Below are 19,779 nucleotides of genomic sequence, written 5' to 3' on the forward strand. Positions count from 1 at the left end.
ATTTTAAATATATGTTGTCTTTGTGCTATTATTTTTATAGAAAAATCCTCTCTGTGGTGATGAAATTCTCTGAGCTAAACCAGTCTGAAAGTCTAGTTAAAGTATGTCTAGCAAGGCCATAAGATATTGATTAGGGGTTGCCTCCTCTCTAAGTATAGTATCATGTAATATTACATTTTAAAATTGCATTAAAAACAGTAATACATTCTCCAGATATTTCTGTATTCTCCTAGATTAAGTGTCTATGATAAACTGCATAAAACCCCAAAATATCCTCTGTCCTCATGTGGTTGTTTTAGCCAGCATACTAGCTACATATAAACTTCGTAAGGCACACTAAAATTAGCAATTGGTAAGTGTCTGCATTGCATTAACACCACTTATATATCACTATTCTTATTTCCAACAAAACACATTTTTAAGAACTCCTGAAGGGTATTCCAAGAGAAAAAATTATCATCTTTTTCATTATACGCTTGCTCATGCTAATTGAAGACAGTTTCTAACGAGGATGTATGACCATAATCCTTAATTAAACAGTCACCATCTTTTATTTCACAGAATTACATTTGAATCAGAACAACCATACCCAATAAGTAAACTGGAGTTTTGGAGTTATGCTCTCAGATTTCAATTATTTTTTTTCTAGAGACTAGAGATGAAAAAATAAGGCAGCCAAGTTCTAATCTTTGGTCTTCAACCCATTCAGTGACCAACTGGAAGAAAGTCTTATTTGCCTTATTATTCACCTTTGAACAGCAGTGATGAACACACACCGAAAGGACACTTAGTACAGAGGTGGACTAGCTGTACAGTAACAAGAACCTGGAAATGCTCAGTGAAGATTTTTTGGTATTTCAAACTAACATAGCAGTTACTTCACTCCATGATTACTGTCCTTACAGTTCACAAAACGAGACCAGAGTATCCCAGAGAAAGCCTAACCGAAGATTCACAAAATACATCCACAAAGGGGAAGAATTAAATTTACTTGAACAACAAGTTGCCTGGCATTTCCTAATCAGACAGCCTGACTTTGCTAATTTGTTAATCTCACCACAGTGAATATATCTGAGAAAGAGCATGTGATAGAAATGCTGTATTTAGAAAAATAACCTCAATGTAATTACACAACATATACTATACACATATAAGATATATACAGAAAATATCAATGTCAATGCTGGTTATAAAAAAGATCTCTGTGGTTGTAGCTATCACAAATTTAAGTGTAATTTGGATGCCTCTCTAAAAACATTTTCTGCACACAGGCACCAAGGTGAAAAAAACCCTTGTATAGTAACAGTAAGACTAGTATGCATATTGTCTTCAAAGGGGATTTTAAAAGTTTAAAAAAACAAAATAAAGCCAAGACACAGCTCACAGATGGCTCTGCATTTTTGAAATATACAACTACTACAGGACAAGATAATCCCCTTTATAACAAGTGCTCTTGCTGAAAGGCAGAAATACAGAAATTTAATAATCTTCATACACATAAAAATGCACAGATAGAACTCCAAGAAATATTAACAGTAGAAGTCTCAAGAACTTCTGACAGGCTATAAAAGTTCACAAATAAGTTTTGTTGATCTCTCTTAAGAGAGAGGAAAATTACAGTTAACACACTAGAAATTCAACAAGGAGGAGTTAAATCTTCAGCAATGTTAATAAAAACAGTTCTGAAAAAGACACTCAAGATGCCCAGGCACTCTAACAAGAATGTGCAGAGTAGAACCGAGTTGTATTCTACTATAACTTCACTGAAAGCATTTAAATGATGTCCCTGCTACAAAACACTTGACCATCAGGAATTCAGTTCAGGTGGAAGCACATCTTTCTGCCCTTTTCTTTTTTTTCTACCACTCACATCTCTGAAGTCTGTTTTCTGTCTAGTGAACAAGAAATCCACCTAAAGATACTAGAAGCTTCATAGTAGAACCTTTACAACTTGAATCATTGCACTTTTTAACCATGCAAGCACATTTACCTTACCTTTCATCCATTTATCATAGCAGTCATTCTAAATTTAAAAACTGATTTATGTAGACAGGAGTACAATCCTGTACTGTTCTTAAGATCTGAAAAAAATTCTTTTCACAGAATCAGAGAATTGCTGAGGAGTGAAGGGAACTCTGGAGATCATCTGATCCAACTTCTCTGCTCAAAACAGGGTCAACTAGAGCAAGTTGCTTATGACCTTGTCTAGTCAGGTTTTGAGTATCTTCAAGGATGGGGACTCCACACCCTCTCTGGGAACTCTGTTTCAGTGTTCAATCACTCTCACAGTAAAGAAGTTCCTCCCATCAGGTATTTAGACACATTGATAAGATCCACCCTGGGCCTTCTCTTATCAAGACCATGTAATTCCAACTCTAGGTACCCAATCATTCTTTCCATAAATATGTTCTTTTTATCAGAACTGACCAATACACTGTACTTTAGAGAAAAAACAAAACGAGCATTCAGAGCCAGCTAAAATTCTTGCTCACAAGACTTGCCCACAACACTACTGTAGAAATAGGAATGACCTGGTTACTTCCCTCTCCAGAGTAAATCACATCATCTTGCCACTGACAAATGAAAATTTCAAATACTTGTACTTTTGTTATTAAAAAATTTCATACAACACGCCTAACCACAAATCATCAATGGTGTGACATGACTATCAGCTTGGCTTTACAAAAAAAAGAGAACTACAAATAACAGACTATTGAAGCAAAGGAATTTTTTTTTAATATTCTGAAGTTTTTTGCTTTGGTTATTAATCTTGGGTTTTATCTGGAGCGAGATCTCAAAGGAAGTCTCAATTTCCATAGGGAAAATCAGGTAGTTTAAAATATTTTAACACAATGCTCGATCTATCAGAAAAACGTATCCAGGTTTTTCCATTATGAGGAGTAACAGATTACACATTTCCTACCTGCTTTCTTGTCTGCGGTAATCTTGCTGCTGTTCTATTCTGATCATTGGCTTCACCATTCCTCGTTCGGCTGTGCTGGATGCTGATGATGTCCTGTCACCATCAAGCCTGCTGGTGCTCTAATTCAAAACAGTGGGACAGCTGCTTAGCATGCAACATTGGATTAGACACTACTTGGGCTTGGCACTATTAAAATGAAGAGTCAATCTGAAGCTTGAGAAGAGATGGGAAAACAGAAGAAAAATGTACAGCACAGAATCCAGCAGCTCAGCATGTGTTTTCACCACAACGAAGCATCAAAGAGCACACTTGCAATTCAAAAGATGACAATGGCCAGCTAAGAGCAGCTATTTGTTAATGCATTGCAAGAACATATAATGAAAATTTCAAGTGTCTTTATTTAAAAGCTGCATAGTTATCAACACAAAGTAAGAATGAATTGCCAATGAAAACTTCAGCTAAGAGACAAAGTTAAACATATTAACAGATTTAAAACTGGCTATGCTCCCTTACTCCGCTTCTGCCATACAAGTGCTTACATTATTGATCCATGTCATAATTTATCCTGTTCTTAAGGGAAGTCTGATCTGCTAGACAGTACATAATTTTCCAAGAAAAGAGGTAGCAATCCAAACTACACAATTTTTTATGTACAATTTTGCTTGTTTCAGTGTTAGAAGCTCCTTAATAGGAAGCTTTTAATTTATGATTTCCAATCACATCAAACCCTATCAGGAAGGGGAAAAACATGCTGCTTTAGGCAGTGAAATATGTAGAAATTATTTTTCAGTATAAAAAGTTGAAATCAAAACATCAGTAACATATGAAGTGTTTCCACATTTCCTAAGAAATTTCTAGGACTAAATAATTTGCTTTGACACAAGAAAACCTGCTAAAAATTGCATCTCAAAACAAGAGTTCGAACAAAATAGTTTTTCCAGTACTGACACACCAATCCATGAATCACTTTTCACCACCAGGTCTTAGAGAACTTCCAATTAAAGTTATAATTACCCCTTTTTTCCAAGTAGAAAAGCAAACTCTTAAGTGCAACTATTAGAAAACAATTGATTCACCAGTGATTTAACAAGATGCCACGAACATTCTCAAACAGTACAACTAAAAAAAAAAAAATTAAATTTTCCCAAGCTTCCCTAGGCCCACTAGAAGTATTTTTCTGATGAGTCTGAAAAGAATATGAGATATGCTATATAATAATGTCAGAAACTCAAATTCTGAGTGGTTGTGAGGCATTTTAATAGTTAATAAAGTTTTATTCTTGTCCCCCCCCCAAATGTCACTAAGTAAATTCTTATCACAGGTAAAGAATGCATCCAAGATAAAACAAAGCATTGTCACAAACGAAGTTACAAAGAAAGGAGAAAAACTGAATCAGAAGTCTGTAACAAGAAAAAAGACTAACATATTCAAAAGCTATCAGAGTGTTATTAATATCTACACTGCCACACCAATATCACTAAATTTCTTTACAAGTATTTCAATTTGGTAATAGTAATAATAAAACATAGAAGGAAATGCATTTCTGGGAGGACTACTACATTTCATCCTGCTGAAATAATTCATTCTCTCATTTCATCTGAGGCATGTGATCATAGCACCAAGAAAGGCATTAACTATTGTGTCATTTTACTCTCTTTGCTCTTGGAAAATGCAACTTTAGCACAGAATTTATTAACAGAAAAACGGTGCAGAAAGAAAGCAAGAAAAGATTATTACCTCATAAAATGTTTATAACTATGACTGCAGAGGCAGTTTGTTTAGTCAATGTGTGTACAGAAGCTCTATTGAAGTCAAAGTCACATCCATTAAATTTTAAAAGCCTAGTTAAATTAAAACTGAACACCCTTGCACATTTTATAGGAAATATTTATTTACCCTATCACAGATGACAACAGTCATATGCTATATACATAATGATTTATCATTTCTAATATGACTCTCTACCTGCATGTAATCTGCCTTCAATAGCTCAGTTTGGGGAGAAAGCTATTCCAGGCTTGAGGAATTTCCCTTTCTACAAAAAGTTACTATTCTTGGCACGAAATGCATGCCAAATGCTAATACAAGCTCAAACAGAACAGTTTCGTGGGAAAAAAAATAAATAAAAAAATAATAATGCACATGACACCCAAGCCCACCCACAACTGGAAATGGCTGGGGAGAATGAGGAACTGGTCGCACTTTACCAAACACTGCTGCTGTTATAATTTTGACCTAATTTACACATCATCTTTTATTATTTATTGCTAATTTAGTCATAATATAATACCTTGCTCGCTGGTAATGCTGTTGCACTGTGAACATCTCCCTCCAGATCAAATGTAGTTTCCTGAACAGCCCTAAAAGCAAGATAACATTTCAAGTACTTTTTAGAAATTATATTGTTAAACATTTAACAAACAAGGAACAGAGTAGCTAAAATTAGTAAATTAAAATTCAAGAGGTACACCATGAGTACAGTTAATATTCACTTTTTAAAACACTGTATCAATTCTTTATATAAATCCACTACAAATTTTTGTACAGATAAATCCCTTTGAAAAAACAGATTCTTAGTTGCATTTTTTCCCTGTCAAGTAAAAAACTATAAATACACATAAACATAACAACATATAAAAATACATTCAAGGTATTGTATTCACTGTAGTAGACTTGCTACAACTTTTTGCTCAGCTCTTCAGTACTAAATGTACAACAATCTTGATAATGTAAATAATTTCTAAATCACAGTAATACATTATCTGCTTATTCTAAAGATTAAAAAAAATATTTGATTGTTCAAGCTGCAATAGCCCTTTGCCAGAGATTTTGCTGTCCAGGCAAAGCTCTGCAGTAGTACAGTGCTTTGCAGTTGACTATGTAAACCTGCAAGAGCATTTGTTTATTGATCTGCAGGCTAGATGTAGAATGAACTCAAGGTTTAAGCAGAAATATTACATGACGGCTAAATGGCTGGAGGTTTTCCTGCAGACAGGTCCTAGAACAAGCACACAGTGCACTTCTACATTAAAATAAAGTGGAGAAAAAAAAAAAAAAAAAGCTTAAAGTATACATCTGTTAACTCAGATAGCCAGAAGAGCCTCTTTTCCTACATATCTTTCCCCCATTCATCTCCAAGGCAATCTGCTTCTCTTCTAAACCACAGTACACTACAGTAGTAGCCTCATTTGGAGCCAGAGAGGGTGGAAAATACGATGATAGGTTTTTTTTCATGCTATAAAGTCCTGGTTTTAAGATTGTTTCTCCTGAATATTTCTATAGCCACTGAACAAAATACCTGAGCCCCTACAAGTCACTAGATCTATAATCAGTATTTTTATTATGCACCTTTCAAAAATATGAATATACAGAGAAACAACACGATGGTCTTCTGGGCTATTAGTCCTTGCAACAAATTAGAAGACAAGCAATCACACTGTAAGCAATCACACATCAGATTGCTATACTGAGACATTTAGTTCCCTATCTTGACAGTCTCATTTCGTGACTACCCTACTCGATTTCCAAATCCTTCCAGTGAAATTTTGAAAGTTACTATCTGAGAAAAAACAAAACCCACGATCTCTGAAAACATTCAGCGAACACTTTTCCTGGAGGTTGGAATAGCTTTGACATATATTAAAATAAGGCGTGCACTGTTTTTAATGCAGAAGTGACAATCAGGAAAACTTGTCCGAATACTTCATAATGAAAAAGACAATTGCTAATCCTAAAAAAAATCACAAGGTGGAGCTCAAGTATTAAAATAGTTATACATTTAACACCTAAAAGCAGCTACTCAGAACTCATTTAAAGCCATACTCTAGTCACAGGCCATTTATAATGCTCTCATTCTCTTTTTTTTTTTTCCAAGGCTCCCCCCTTTACTTCAGTGGGAATAAAAAAATTTTACTCACCCAGTTTTGTGTCTTGGACCTTTAACCATAAGACTTGCATCAACAGGTCTTTTAGGAATAATATGGTCCTGAGTGGGATCCACGAACTTAAATACATGAGATGACCCAAACTGAACCTTCATTCCACTTTGCAGCATAGTGGTTTCTGAAATACGCTGACCTTCCACATAGGTTTCGGCATCAATGCTTCTCGGGGTTACAGTAACAACTCCATCCATATTAGTGAGGTCGCAGTGATGAGGCTGAATTCCTGGACCAAATAACTGGAAATAAATTTAGTTAACACGGAATAAACTAAATTATACAGCAGCAGAAATTAAAATAAAAAGACTGAGCTGCAGCTTACCATATTTACAGACTAGTAACTTAACTTTACTTGCTTATGAATTTAACACAGATGAGTGGTACTAAAATCAGTTGAGTTTCACTTCAATTTTCCTTGCAACAGAGAGAATAAAACACACATTTAACTAACACGGGCAGCTGAAATCCCTTAATGAAAAGTTTTTCACTTTTTTGGTCACATGGTGTTTTCTTCTACTTGCTGTTCTGATGTGAAATCTCACAATGCAAGTATTTACAAGTCAACTGCCTGCATTGACATGGACTCAGGGTGCTGTAAGAGACTCCCTGGCATGAACTTCATACAACTATGCTTGCTTTATACATCTAAGAAATCCTACCTCACTCAGAGAGGTTGAAACTAGGACTTGAAAGCCGTTAAGCAGTTACGATAACACTGATATGTACCATTTGATCCAGTGATGAAAAAGAATACCCCTTTTTAAATAATGAAACCCTTACTTTCCTCTTAAAGCAAGAGAGAGGAAATAAAATAAATCAGTTATGAGCATTAACATGAAATTGCAGCAACATTTTACCCTTCTAGCTTTGAAGGGTATTCACAGAATATTTTACTAGTTTTCAAAATTACACATAACTGCCGAGAGATTGGATTAGTTCTGTCATCTAAGCGTGCTTTTTTTCCATACCTGAATGGAATTGTCATCAAATTTTTCGGTTCCAACTTCAGTGACACTTAATTGTAGACGATAGAGCTTTGGCTTATCTCTGGAGTCAGAACCATCTGTACAGCAAGTGACAAATAGTAATTTGCAAGTTATTAAAGTTCAAATATTCACATAGTATTTCTACATCATTGCAATATAGTTCAGACTAGCAGTCACCAGAAAAATAACTGAGTGACATTCTTTCAAGATTTGTTGGCAACTTAGTTGTTCATCATACTGTAAACACTGAAAATAGACACGAGCCCGCTCAGGGTGACTGTCTTCTACAAGTGCAAAGAACAAAGTAATCAAGAACTACTATTCTGAACATACTTTGAAAAACTTTTTCTATTTCCTTCGTAGTTTAAGCAATACAATTTTTGTTAATCTCTAAGATTCTGTATGGGTATGCCAATATGACTTTAGAAGATTTAGAAAGCAAAATATCTGCAGATCTCTACAATAATAGTATACACTGATCTTACTAAAAGTAGATTATCAGCAGTATCTACTGTCAGGTGGCCAACATACCAAACTGTTTCCTATTCATCAGATACTGAAATAGGTGATATTAAAAGAGAAACTTACAAAATGTTTACTTATGACAGCTTTAGTCTTGAGATACAAGACTGCAGCACTTCTGGCCTTATCTTTACAGTCCCATTGACCTATATTTTCATCTCACAGAAAATGAGGTCAAAGATAAAGTTCGTCTTCCTCCTTCCCCCAAAAGAACGTATTATCCAAATAGATTCAAATTTTGCAAGTTACACTGGATGCTGCACAGGATTTAGCTGCTGCCTTCACAGGCTAACACAGATGGGTTTTGACATACATATAAATCCTCCCTGCTTCCCAGAAAACACTACAACTTTAATTACTATCAGATACTAAACTAATACTGTCACTTCTGACTTCTTTCCACTTTCTCCTCCACAGAGAAGATGCAAAAAAAGGAAATTGCAAGACAAAGAACATCTTACCTGGGGACATGAACAATAATTTCAAGTCATCCCCCAAAAGCATCAGAGAACATTACTAAAGCCATAGCACATACAGTGATACTGACTTCAATAGGATACTAGTCATCTTCAAAATTTAAATGAAAGCCAACATAAACAGAACCACCATAAATCTAATTGTAAACTCCCAGCATTACTAGCAGGATCTGTTTATTAAAATCATAACACAAGCCATTTAACCATAAAATTCCACTTAGTTTATGAAGTCCTCTATCAGTCCTTCAATGAACAGTATTTAAAGGAACTAAAAGTCAACAGCACAGAGAAAACTTAACTGTTAAGAACTACACACTGACTAAAAGCAGAAGATTCAAAGAAAATAAGGCAACAGTACAAAAGAACAGAAAACACAAAGTGAATGGAGGTAGGGAGAAGCTGGGTATCAATGAAGAATGATACCAACAGAGTTTTCGATGATTTTGACATGGGGAAAAGTATAATGGGTGGTCCTAGTAGTAAGCTTCTCCTGGGGGTGTTGTGATGTTATTGGGACATAAAGACATCAGGCAGAGACAGTCCACAGAGTAGTACTATAGATACCAAAGTTAAGTGCTGATACTATAGTAATATCCAGTTACCAAACATATCTAGAATCACTGTCGTGATAGTACTGTGTCATCCATCACAAAACTAGTATTAAACATAAGAACACTCAGTCCTCTAAACATTTTTCAGGTACAGGGATAACCCTTTTATTAAATCCCAGTATTTGAGTCTATAGAGACATACACCTAATACCACTGTACACTAAAAAGGGTAATGCTAATACAGTATCTTCAACAATGTAAATTGTGTGCAGTTTTTAATACTTAATAATGCTAATCAGAAATTATATGGCTGCATCTTCAATGTCACCAGATGCAGACATGTAATACACTGCTGAATACATTTGGCTGCTTACCCTCAATTCTCTGAACTGTTATTATGTCTCCCCACAACTTCCACATCAAAACCTAGAGTAGCTCCTTCATTTACTTATTTATGAATCCAAAAGTCAAACATTTCCTCCTCCTACCCACATCCCAGTTTGGTAAAACTGGCACCCAAAAGATACAAGATTCAGTTTGGAGGCAAGGACCTTTATTCAACATGCGAAAATACTGGAATTTCAGAAGTCAGGGGCATAACAGTCAGGGCTAGTTATCTAGGGCTTTTGTACTTAATTTGCTATGGCACTTTCTCCTAAACCCTTATATACAGATTAGGGAATAGGCTTTACAGTCTAGTGATTTCACCCCTATACTCAATATACTTCCCCTCTGGACTTTTTAATTTTTGACATCTGGAAAAGAAAAAAAAAACCTTTAAAATGTTTCTACACATTTCTGAAATATTCTGTAAAATACATGATAAAATATTATGGTTTTCAAGTGTTTATTTAAGACAACTTCTGGATCTCATTCCTGAGTTCAGTACTTGTGAATAATCAATCAATTCCTGCTAAAGAACGTTTACCTCACACCACCGTATATACTCAATATATATGCATGTCACGTAAAATGTGCTTTCACGTAAGAAATACATTTTAAGTATCACAATGTTTCTGCTGAGGCAAATTAAGCCTGTTTGGTTTCTCTGAAGTGTCCAATTTAAAGTAAGTTTTTTCTTGTTACAACCACAGCACTAGGTACAAACACTTTTTTTTTTCTTCCCAGGTAAATGAGAAAAATTCAAGGAGTTACTGAAAGTTACTTGGAGCACACATGCAATCATCAGTCAGTAAAAGCCAATTTCCACGGTAAAAAGTATCTTGTTCTTGAAGAGAGTTACTACAAATTGTTAAAAGGATGAAAGGCCTTTTTGTTCTAGGGGAGGGATGCAGGAGGGAAGGAAGGTTGCATTATACTACAGTGTAAAGTCTTGTATTTCCTGTTTTTCAATAGCTGGAAGGTTGCCTACACGTTGTTTGGAATGCATTCCTCAACTCACTGCATCGGGATACAGATTCTGCCATACCTATGGCAAAGTCCCTGCTCCCCAAACTGTGACAGTCCAAGAAGGCTGTGCTTAGCCTCCAAGGACCAAACTTTACAGACCTGTGGTGGTTCAGAAAGGCAATACATACAATTTAAGTCACATGACTTCAGGTCTAGCGGGGGGGGGGGGGGGCGCGGAGGAGGAAGAATAACATATCTGGGGTTTTTATCTGACACAACAATAATTTTCTTTTAATTCAAAAATTTGGAAGGTCAAAGTTCTCAGAAAGGTGGGCATTAATAGACAATACAGAAGCAGCAGCAAGAGGCATAAGGAAAATGTATGAATTCTATGCAGACTTGTTCATTTCATATGCGTGCATAAGTAAACATGTGGCATAGAAGAAAGATGGCCTGTATTCTATTTATGGCACCCATGACTGAGTAACATTAGCAGATATAAATACATGCAGAAAACGTCGAGTTTTTCGGGGTTTTTTTAAGCTTAGATTGGAACGTGCCTCCAAGACACAAGCAGAAGCAGTAAGAACTATGATTCAAGAGACCAAGTTAGCCACTATTGCATACATTAAACTTAATTATCTACCTGACAGAGCTCTTCCCGGTGACATCATATAAGGGTTCAAAAACACTTGGTATGGTTTGCATTTGAAGTCAGTTTCACAAGTTATTTTCCCCCATGACAGAAGTACGCATACAAAGATACATATACATCTCTGTATACCAGCTTTTGCAGATTGAACACTTGCATTTCAAGAGGTAACCCTCACTCGGAAAGCAGACTTTATCACAAAGACCAGACAGGAAACAGTGATTTCGAAAAAAAGGGTTTTTCAAACACACTAAAGCATGTAAATGTACAGTAACAACTGCCATAAAACACACAGTGTAAAAAGATGCACAGCGTATTACTGTTCACCTGTACTCACTAGTGAAATTGTTTCTGTAAAACCTGTGAAAACTGTGGCTTTCTATCACTTTCCATGCTAAGGATGCAATACAAATAGATTCCATGACTGGGTTTATGCAGTTACGAGTCAACATTCACACTTTAAATAGAAGTGTTATAAAAAAAATCCTATGTAGTGAACAGAAGTGAACAGTCACTGTAAGCACATCAACTCAGTGATTCATAATACAAATGTACATTTTTGAAACACAGAAAAAGACAAGACAGGCCTCCCTTTATGGATATATATTTAAAACGCATTACTTCACCACTAAAATTATACCATTTTGGAGAAGATAATTTCACTTGATTTTGCTAATCCAGTGCTTGAAACAATGCTGGGAAATAGTATTGACTTAAAACCAGACTAAACTAAATTATGAAGATCAGATCATAGAAAACAAGTAAGCCCAAAGTTCAACAAAAATGTCCACACAAGGGACTGCACCTATTGACTTAAAAATTAGATAAATCCGCATTTGAAAAGCAGCAGATTTCCTCCACAAGTTCCTGAGTGCTAAGAGTTTAGACAGTAAGAAGTTTAAGAGATTGGTTGGGCAGATTTGAAATATCATGTCAAAATCAGGAGACAATTCTGCTATTAAATTTCAGAGATGATGTGCACTTCCAGCAGAAAGAGCCAATAGCGAACATTTTTGGTAAAGGAAGATTCAGTGCGGAATGTGACAGACAGCAAAGCTCCTTCAAACTAACAGGTAAAGGTGTTTACCACATACCATATGGGAGTTCCATTCTCAGAAAGAAGGCTGGCCAGTGAAACTGCCATGGCCAAGGCTTTCAGGCTTCTCCAACCTCCTGTAATTCTTCTTTCCAGTTGTTATACCTTTATGTTCTCAGCATCTCCCATTACTGCCAGTTCTAGGGATCAGGGTTGCTTTTATGTGATGAGGCAGGGACAAAACCCTTAAAGTTTTGCCTTTTTTTCTTTTTAAATGCTTTGTCATTTTTATTTCAGGCTTGCAGGAGAAATCTCAGAGGTTCACATCCTCAAAAACGGCGCTTTGTCATTTGTTTCAGCCTTTAAATATTATTATTAACTTCAGCTGTTCAGTAACATCCCTGAAGTCAGCAGCAGCCGTATTCACAGATAACACGGACAGTATCATCTATTCAAAGTGCTGCCATAACTCACTTCACTCTATCCAGTCTATTTCTATTACTATCAGATTCATCTCACTTTATTGCTTCATTTACATGACTTGGAAGACAGAGACAATTGCCAACTGCCATATTTACAACCACAAGCTACTGAAGTGCATCCTCTACTGTACTGTGCAGAATCTGATCTTCAGTCTATAAAACAGTCATACAACCAGCAACGTCAGCAGCTGTGGAGAAGCAGAAAAACGGGACATGCTTCTAGTAGCAAACTTACTGAATTTGTGCAATTGCACAGGGCAGGAAACTAAAGTCTGCCAGGTACTTCAGGAAGAATATGAACAGCCAATGTTTTGACAAAAGGACCTTCTACAGGAGTTATTTCTATAATAAATACTAGTATCCTGAAATGCATTGTTCCAAAGAGACCAACTGGACTCTAGAGTACTAAGGCCCAAGATAAAGATTGAAGAAATTATTTTCTTTCCAGTGAGATGAACAAAATTTCAAGCTTTCTACTCAATGGTCAGGTATTGCTGCAGAACTCATATGTGCTTATTAGTTCAGCACACTCTACAGAACTTTTCTGCTCTGTGGAGTAATGATGTTAATGAAATGGAAGTCTGAATTCAAAGAGTTGAGCACCGGAGGCATTAAGTTTGAACAAAGTTCTTTAAATCCCAATATTGTACTCCACAGCCATGGAGTGAGCAACACCAACAGACATATAGTATTTTTAAAGCAATCTAGAAAATAAAATGAGGAAACAGATGCTAAAAAACAAGGAAAAGGTATTTTGGTAGACATTTCATGAAGAAGAAGAAAGTGGCTTTGTATTCTTGTCTATTTGGCCAAACCAGGAGATTTTTGCACATTACTCTAAACTCCAAGGAGAATCAGAGATCCATAATGATTTGTAGGTTAGGTTATCAATTTCAAGTGCTACAGATAAAACTGAACATGACTCTACTGTCTCATGTGGTTAAATCTCTTCAATGTACACTGTTAATATTAGACAATACCACAAGCCAGGCAGCAGAAATACCAAAGGATGCTACGGAACACCACACAGCAGAAAGGGAGGTCACTTTACCAGTGGTCCAAACACAGTTTCACATAAAAATCATCACGGATTTCATCCACTGCATCAACGTGGTCAAACATTGAAAAACACAATGCCATTTACCCAATTCACTTTTTAATTATTAATTCTGCAAGCAGATGGATCAAAGAACGTTTTTCTTTCTACTACAACATTGCTTGTAAATCACCCTATGAAATTTAGTTATTAACCTTAGCTGGAAGGTTGAACTCTTCTAGCACATTCATGATCTATTTGATGTTTGTTCACAGATAGAATAATTAAATGGCAGCTGACGAGACAGATAACTACTTCACAAAAGCAGTCCCTTGGAAAAAAGTAAGAGAAGCAAGATAGCCTTTCGTCTGTCAAAAAGAAACAAAAGACTTAGAGCCAGCGATGCTTTTAGTGACTAATGAGAGAACAGTATTAAATATAGCGTTACCTTCATAAGCGTGATAGTTGTAGTAGGCAAAGTGATTCCTTCTCCCTGGGGTTAGAAACACATGCAGAGGACCCAGGTGAAGGCAGCACCAGCAGGACAGATACCATGCAGAACATGCGGAAGAGGGCAGGAAAAGAAAAGACAGGAAAGGGTGAAACTGTAGCCAGACAACTCTTAGTCAATTTATAAGGATGAAGTGCATTAAAGTCTTTCACCTTTAGAAACTGAGTAGAATATAAAGACATCAGTACTCCAAAGCTACTGAATGAAACAATCCTTATTGTTTAGAAAAGTGACAACAAGCTGTTAGAAGAAAAACATGAACAATGGGTCGGTCCCACAGGCAACTTCCAAAGGCTTAGTACACAGCGTTGCCACCTGTGGCATTTCAGATTGTTTATCCTCTCCAAATTATAGGATGTCTTGCTCTACTGCCCAAGCACAATGTTTTAATATTAAAGCAACTAGGCTCCACAAAGAGTAAGAGTTTAGAGCACAAGAGAAGAAATTGAAAGTACTATTAAAAGAACCCAAAATATTAATATGCAAACCAAACCTCAGCATATAGAACACAATATAAAATACATTTAATACATTCTGTGTACTGCTAATTTCATCTGGCCCTTTTTTTTTTTAAAAAAAAAAAACACCAACCAACCAACCAACCCACACTATTTGACTATGAATTTAACCTTTTGTTTGCAGTTCTGGTCAAAGTTTTCAGCATCAACTTCCAACCTTGCTTCCCAAATGGTAAACAACCAGTCTTCAAACTGTAAATCACTTGGTTGAATACCTGAGTGTACCCAAGTTACACTTAATAGGAAAAAGAGCTGCAAATAACTAAATCACCAAAAATGAAAGTCCATATCCAAATCTTTAAACATGAAGACAATAGAAATTAAGATAAGAAGTTGTATGTGTTTTATCAGTAGTTGTGCTATGAACAATCAAGCTCCCCTGGCTGTTCCTAGATCATAAAATTAACTGTAAATTACAATGCAGCCTAGAAAGTTGTAATGAAACCAAAATAAAACCCAGCCTTGCTAGTGATCTGAAGGTTCCATATAGGCTGAAAAATGTTTAGCAAATAAGTCTGATTTAAAAAGTCATGTTCTTGTCCTTCTAAAAAATGTATTTTTCACATATGGCACTGTCAAATATATCTTACAAGGTATGCTACAGTATACTTCTGAACGTAAAACAAACCAGATTTAAACACTGCTTTTCTGGTTCCCCCCCCAATCACAAGACATGTCTTAACTTTTTACTTACTATCAAGTTTTAAACCCCAAAATGCAAAGCAAGTTGAAGACTAAATGATTTTTTTTTGTTTTTGAAACACTTAAAACTTCATACTTGAAACCACGTTAATAGAGACAAACTCTTAGTCAATCATTTCTCCCCTTTTTTTACTTCAGACATTTGCTATTAAAATTTCAGTATTATAGCAATATGCAGCTTTACGTCTATAGCTCCAATTCAGAACCTAACATCAGAAGAACTGATGTGGCATCCACTTACACTGCTAACAGACTTTCTTGTGCTGCCAATTAAGGTCTTATTTTGGAAAATCTAAATGATTATGTATTAATGTAATTTTCTTACCTGGGCTTAATTCTACCAGGTATGGTAGTTTCTCAGGAGGAAGGCAAGAGCCATAGCCAGACCCGTCAACTCTTTCCTTCCCCTTTAATGGCTTTCCATCGGTTATTTTCTTAGATTTCTTTGGGACATAATCAGGAGGCCGTCTTTTCAACTGAAAGACTAGTATTCCTAAAACACAGTATTATACATCCTTTGAGTCTCACTATTGGTAAACAAGTGCACATGCAATATCTATTAATTTGCAAGTGTTCCATAAGATTACTTTCAGTTTACTAAGTTCCTGACGCTTTACATAGTTATTTTTAAGTTAAAACTATTTAAAAGATTAACAGCATACTTCTCCACAGTGGGTAATTTAGAAACTTTAGGTTAAAATGTAAAAAACCCTTCTACTGTCTAAAGATGTATTACTATAAACAGTGTTGAATTAATAGTAACTCTAAAAGCACCTAGTATTCAAAGTGCCTGAAAAGAAAACACTTTAAAATGTATGCTCCAATTCCTTACTTTACAGAGGGTCCACACCATGGCTTACAACACTCAAGGCACAGAAATATCTTAAAGCTTTATAGACTTACCTTTATCACTAGGCCACTCCCTGAATATCTGCAGTGGACACTCATCATCATCAAGAATAGTTTCTTTAGCACATTTATCATCAGAATGCTGAGCACCAGGAGGCAGCATGACCTAGAAAAAGAACCATTATCGTTTTCAGAGCTGTTAGTGGACAATTAGAACAGAGGATTCAGGGGTATATCTTCTGATTACTTTGTTTATTTGTTTATTAGGAGATAAAGCAGAAGAATTCAGTAACCTGAAATGCATTTTGCTTTCCAAGACTTTAACTCTCTCACCTCCTGTTAAATCACACTTCCCAGAACACCAGATATATTTAAAAAGAAAGGAAAGCAAGTTACACTTAAGGTACACAAGACCATCTTCCAGTAAACAAAATTATTCCAATTTCTCAAGAGCCAAGGGAAAAAAAAATAACTGTGGAGGTGATAGTTACAAAAATAAAACTGTAGTTTCCTTTATCATCTCACACATTGGAATCAACTTTTCATTTTGCTAATGCCATTCCGCTAATGCAACACGCAAGTATCTTTAGAAATGGCAAGATAAACCGGCAAAGAGAAATGCTGTGATACCTCCTGCATCCTTGTCTTACCCAACCTTTACCTGGACTACACAGAGACTAAGAGCATGACTGGAGCATTTCACACAAGTGCTTCATGCTGTCTAGCTTTAAGAACCAAAATTAAGTATACTTTGGGAACAGAACCACAGACTGTTCATACCTTTTAGAGCTATATCCTTACAAGGTAGAGGAAAGGGGAAACCTTGATTCACGAGTTCTGACTCTTAAGAAGACACAGACTGTGATTTCATGCACACACATTTTAGTCCCTCATTTGTGACCATAACAATGTTATTTAAATTCAGACAGCTCTATTTTAAACAAGCTACTCAAAATTAATCTCTGAACTATGACCCAGGTAACACCTTCTGAAGTAATGCAGCTATTGGCTACTGCATCTTACTATGCTTTCCACTCTTATTTGTCACCTCCTCTCCATACCCATTTTCAGTGTTAACTAAGTTCTCACAGATCCACCTCAAAAGTCCTTTCATCTTCTTCCAAGAAGGAAACAAGCACATTTAAAATCAAAAGTATGTAATCAAGTCATTGGCCTTTCCCTAAAACATTTTCTATGCAAAACCTGACTAAACATAGAACTAATTAAATTATCTTTAATTAGATTTTCAAATAGACAAGATATTATAAAATGAGGAAAACATTAAAATGTATAAACCGAAGGGAAACAGAAACAGATCTACACTCAAATCTTATCTTGCCAAACTACTCTTTTCTATTTCACATCTCAGATTTTTAAAATCAATTATACTTACGGGATAATTTTGATTAGCTAATTAAAGTAACACTGTGTTTCCAGCTTTACTCAACAAGCAACAATTTTTAAATTCCAAAGCCCTCAAAACAGCAGGTAAATAGTTACAACATAAGAACTACATGCTACAGCATGTGTACCAGGGGCTGACCAATACCGGACTGGGGAGCAAACCAAAGAAAGCCCAAACACAGTGAAGTCAGAGGACAAATGAGAGATAAATATATAGGTGCTACTACTTGAACCTGAAATTACTTCCAACTTGGCGCTGGGCTTAACAACAGCAGTGGTAAACTAGACAAGTTAGAGAAGAGGGGTCACTAAACCCTCATCCTCCCAGCCAGTTACCATTCCTCCCATCTCTCAGGAAGCGTGAGCCAGTAGCTCAGACATACCTCACTTAAAAAAAGTCTGTGACCTAACCCGCAGAAAGACACAAAACACCATATCTGAGCTTATGAAGGCCAGGAGGCTTCTAAGCATGATGAAGCCATTTTAGAAAACATCTCTGTTTTAGACAAATGCTGCCTCAGTGTCACCCATAAAGTAAAATTCTACATTTTAGAATAATGGAAAAACATGGCAACAAGTTTATATTATGATTGGGTTTTGGCTTGTGGGTAGAGATTTGCTTTCATTTTGAAAAACAGAAGATGCAGTTAAATATCCTTTCATGAATTTGAATCCACACAAACTGCTGAGATCAGGCACAGACATTCTCTGATCTCTGCAACAGCATAGGAAATGGAGATGCGTAAAACCAGCTTAAGATCAAGAGTCTTGGATGTAGGTTTTCAGTTGTTAACCTACGAACTGAAACAAATTGATAACAGATAGTTAGGAAGCATACACTCTGCTTCCTCATAATTGCATTCATGAGCGTATACAGATTATCATAAATTCATTCCAACCTATATTTATTAATTTAAAATGCAGTGAAACATGCAGAAAATACAAGCTATGAAATTTAAATGAAGTCCATGCAACTTAGGACTTAACTTGATCTGTAGCTATTACTTATCACAGGGGGCTTAAGTATTTGAGTATTACCTTCTCTTACTTGTTTATCCCAGCAAATGCCTTGGAAGTTATCAGATCTAGCCTTAGCAAAAGTCTCACACACAAAAATTCATGCTATAATATTGTACCTACTATATGTTTTAATATATCTGCTTATTCAAATGAATTAATTCTCAATTTTCCTTACAAGTTGGGAACACATGCTCTGAAAAAAACCCCAACAACGGAACTTGCTAAAAAATATTTAATGCCTCGTGTCTGTAATGTCTATTTCTTAAAAAAAACAAAATCAAAAACCTAATTACTGTGAACTGCATGGTTTTGTTTGACATTACAAAAAGTTATTTATGCTTTATCCTCGAGTAAAAAATAAGAGCATGCTAAAACAAAAGTCGAATCAAGATTCTACTTTTAAGAGTTAACTGGTTTGCTGCATGCCTCAAGTCTTATGCCCTAAGTGAATATGCACAGGTAGCTTGTAAGACTGTCTAATTTGACATCTTGAGAGATGTGCAGTGAACCCTGTATTACTGAGGGAAACTCAAACCAAGCAAACTGAAACAAACAAAAAAAACTTACATTGGAACAAACTTACATTTACTTGATTACACAGAAGAGCACTTTAGAAATGGGCATAAAGCTACAGCCCGATACACTGCAAACCAAGGTACGAAAGCAAGCAACTGACAAGAAATTGCCATTTACAATAAAAGTTGTTAATGATAAGTGTTGAGAAAATTCTCACAGTGTTCATCTTTCAACTGAAACTTCAGAAGTGAACTTTATTACAGGTACTTATGCAGCCTTGTCTTGTCATATATCTTAAAATCTG

At 35.8% G+C, this 19,779-nt stretch overlaps 1 protein-coding gene across 24 annotated transcripts in view; it reads right to left on the minus strand.

The window, feature by feature from the left end:
* Positions 1 to 19,779, minus strand: part of AFDN (afadin, adherens junction formation factor) — a 132,896-nt gene that overhangs the window by 63,356 nt on the left and 49,761 nt on the right. For 19 of the 24 annotated variants that reach the window (XM_074818585.1, XM_074818579.1, XM_074818583.1 and 16 more), the window contains exons 7-13: positions 16,590 to 16,701; positions 16,012 to 16,179; positions 14,404 to 14,448; positions 7,833 to 7,927; positions 6,841 to 7,103; positions 5,214 to 5,283; positions 2,924 to 3,042 (exon numbers count right to left, since the gene is read on the minus strand). In XM_074818585.1, the coding sequence (XP_074674686.1) occupies positions 2,924 to 3,042; positions 5,214 to 5,283; positions 6,841 to 7,103; positions 7,833 to 7,927; positions 14,404 to 14,448; positions 16,012 to 16,179; positions 16,590 to 16,701 (872 nt within the window). The remainder of the gene's footprint in view (positions 1 to 2,923; positions 3,043 to 5,213; positions 5,284 to 6,840; positions 7,104 to 7,832; positions 7,928 to 14,403; positions 14,449 to 16,011; positions 16,180 to 16,589; positions 16,702 to 19,779) is intronic. The other 5 variants (XM_074818592.1, XM_074818587.1, XM_074818578.1 and 2 more) reach the window with 1 other exon arrangement.

This window comes from Strix aluco, chromosome 3 (genome assembly GCF_031877795.1).
Source record: "Strix aluco isolate bStrAlu1 chromosome 3, bStrAlu1.hap1, whole genome shotgun sequence".
NCBI lineage: Eukaryota > Metazoa > Chordata > Aves > Strigiformes > Strigidae > Strix > Strix aluco.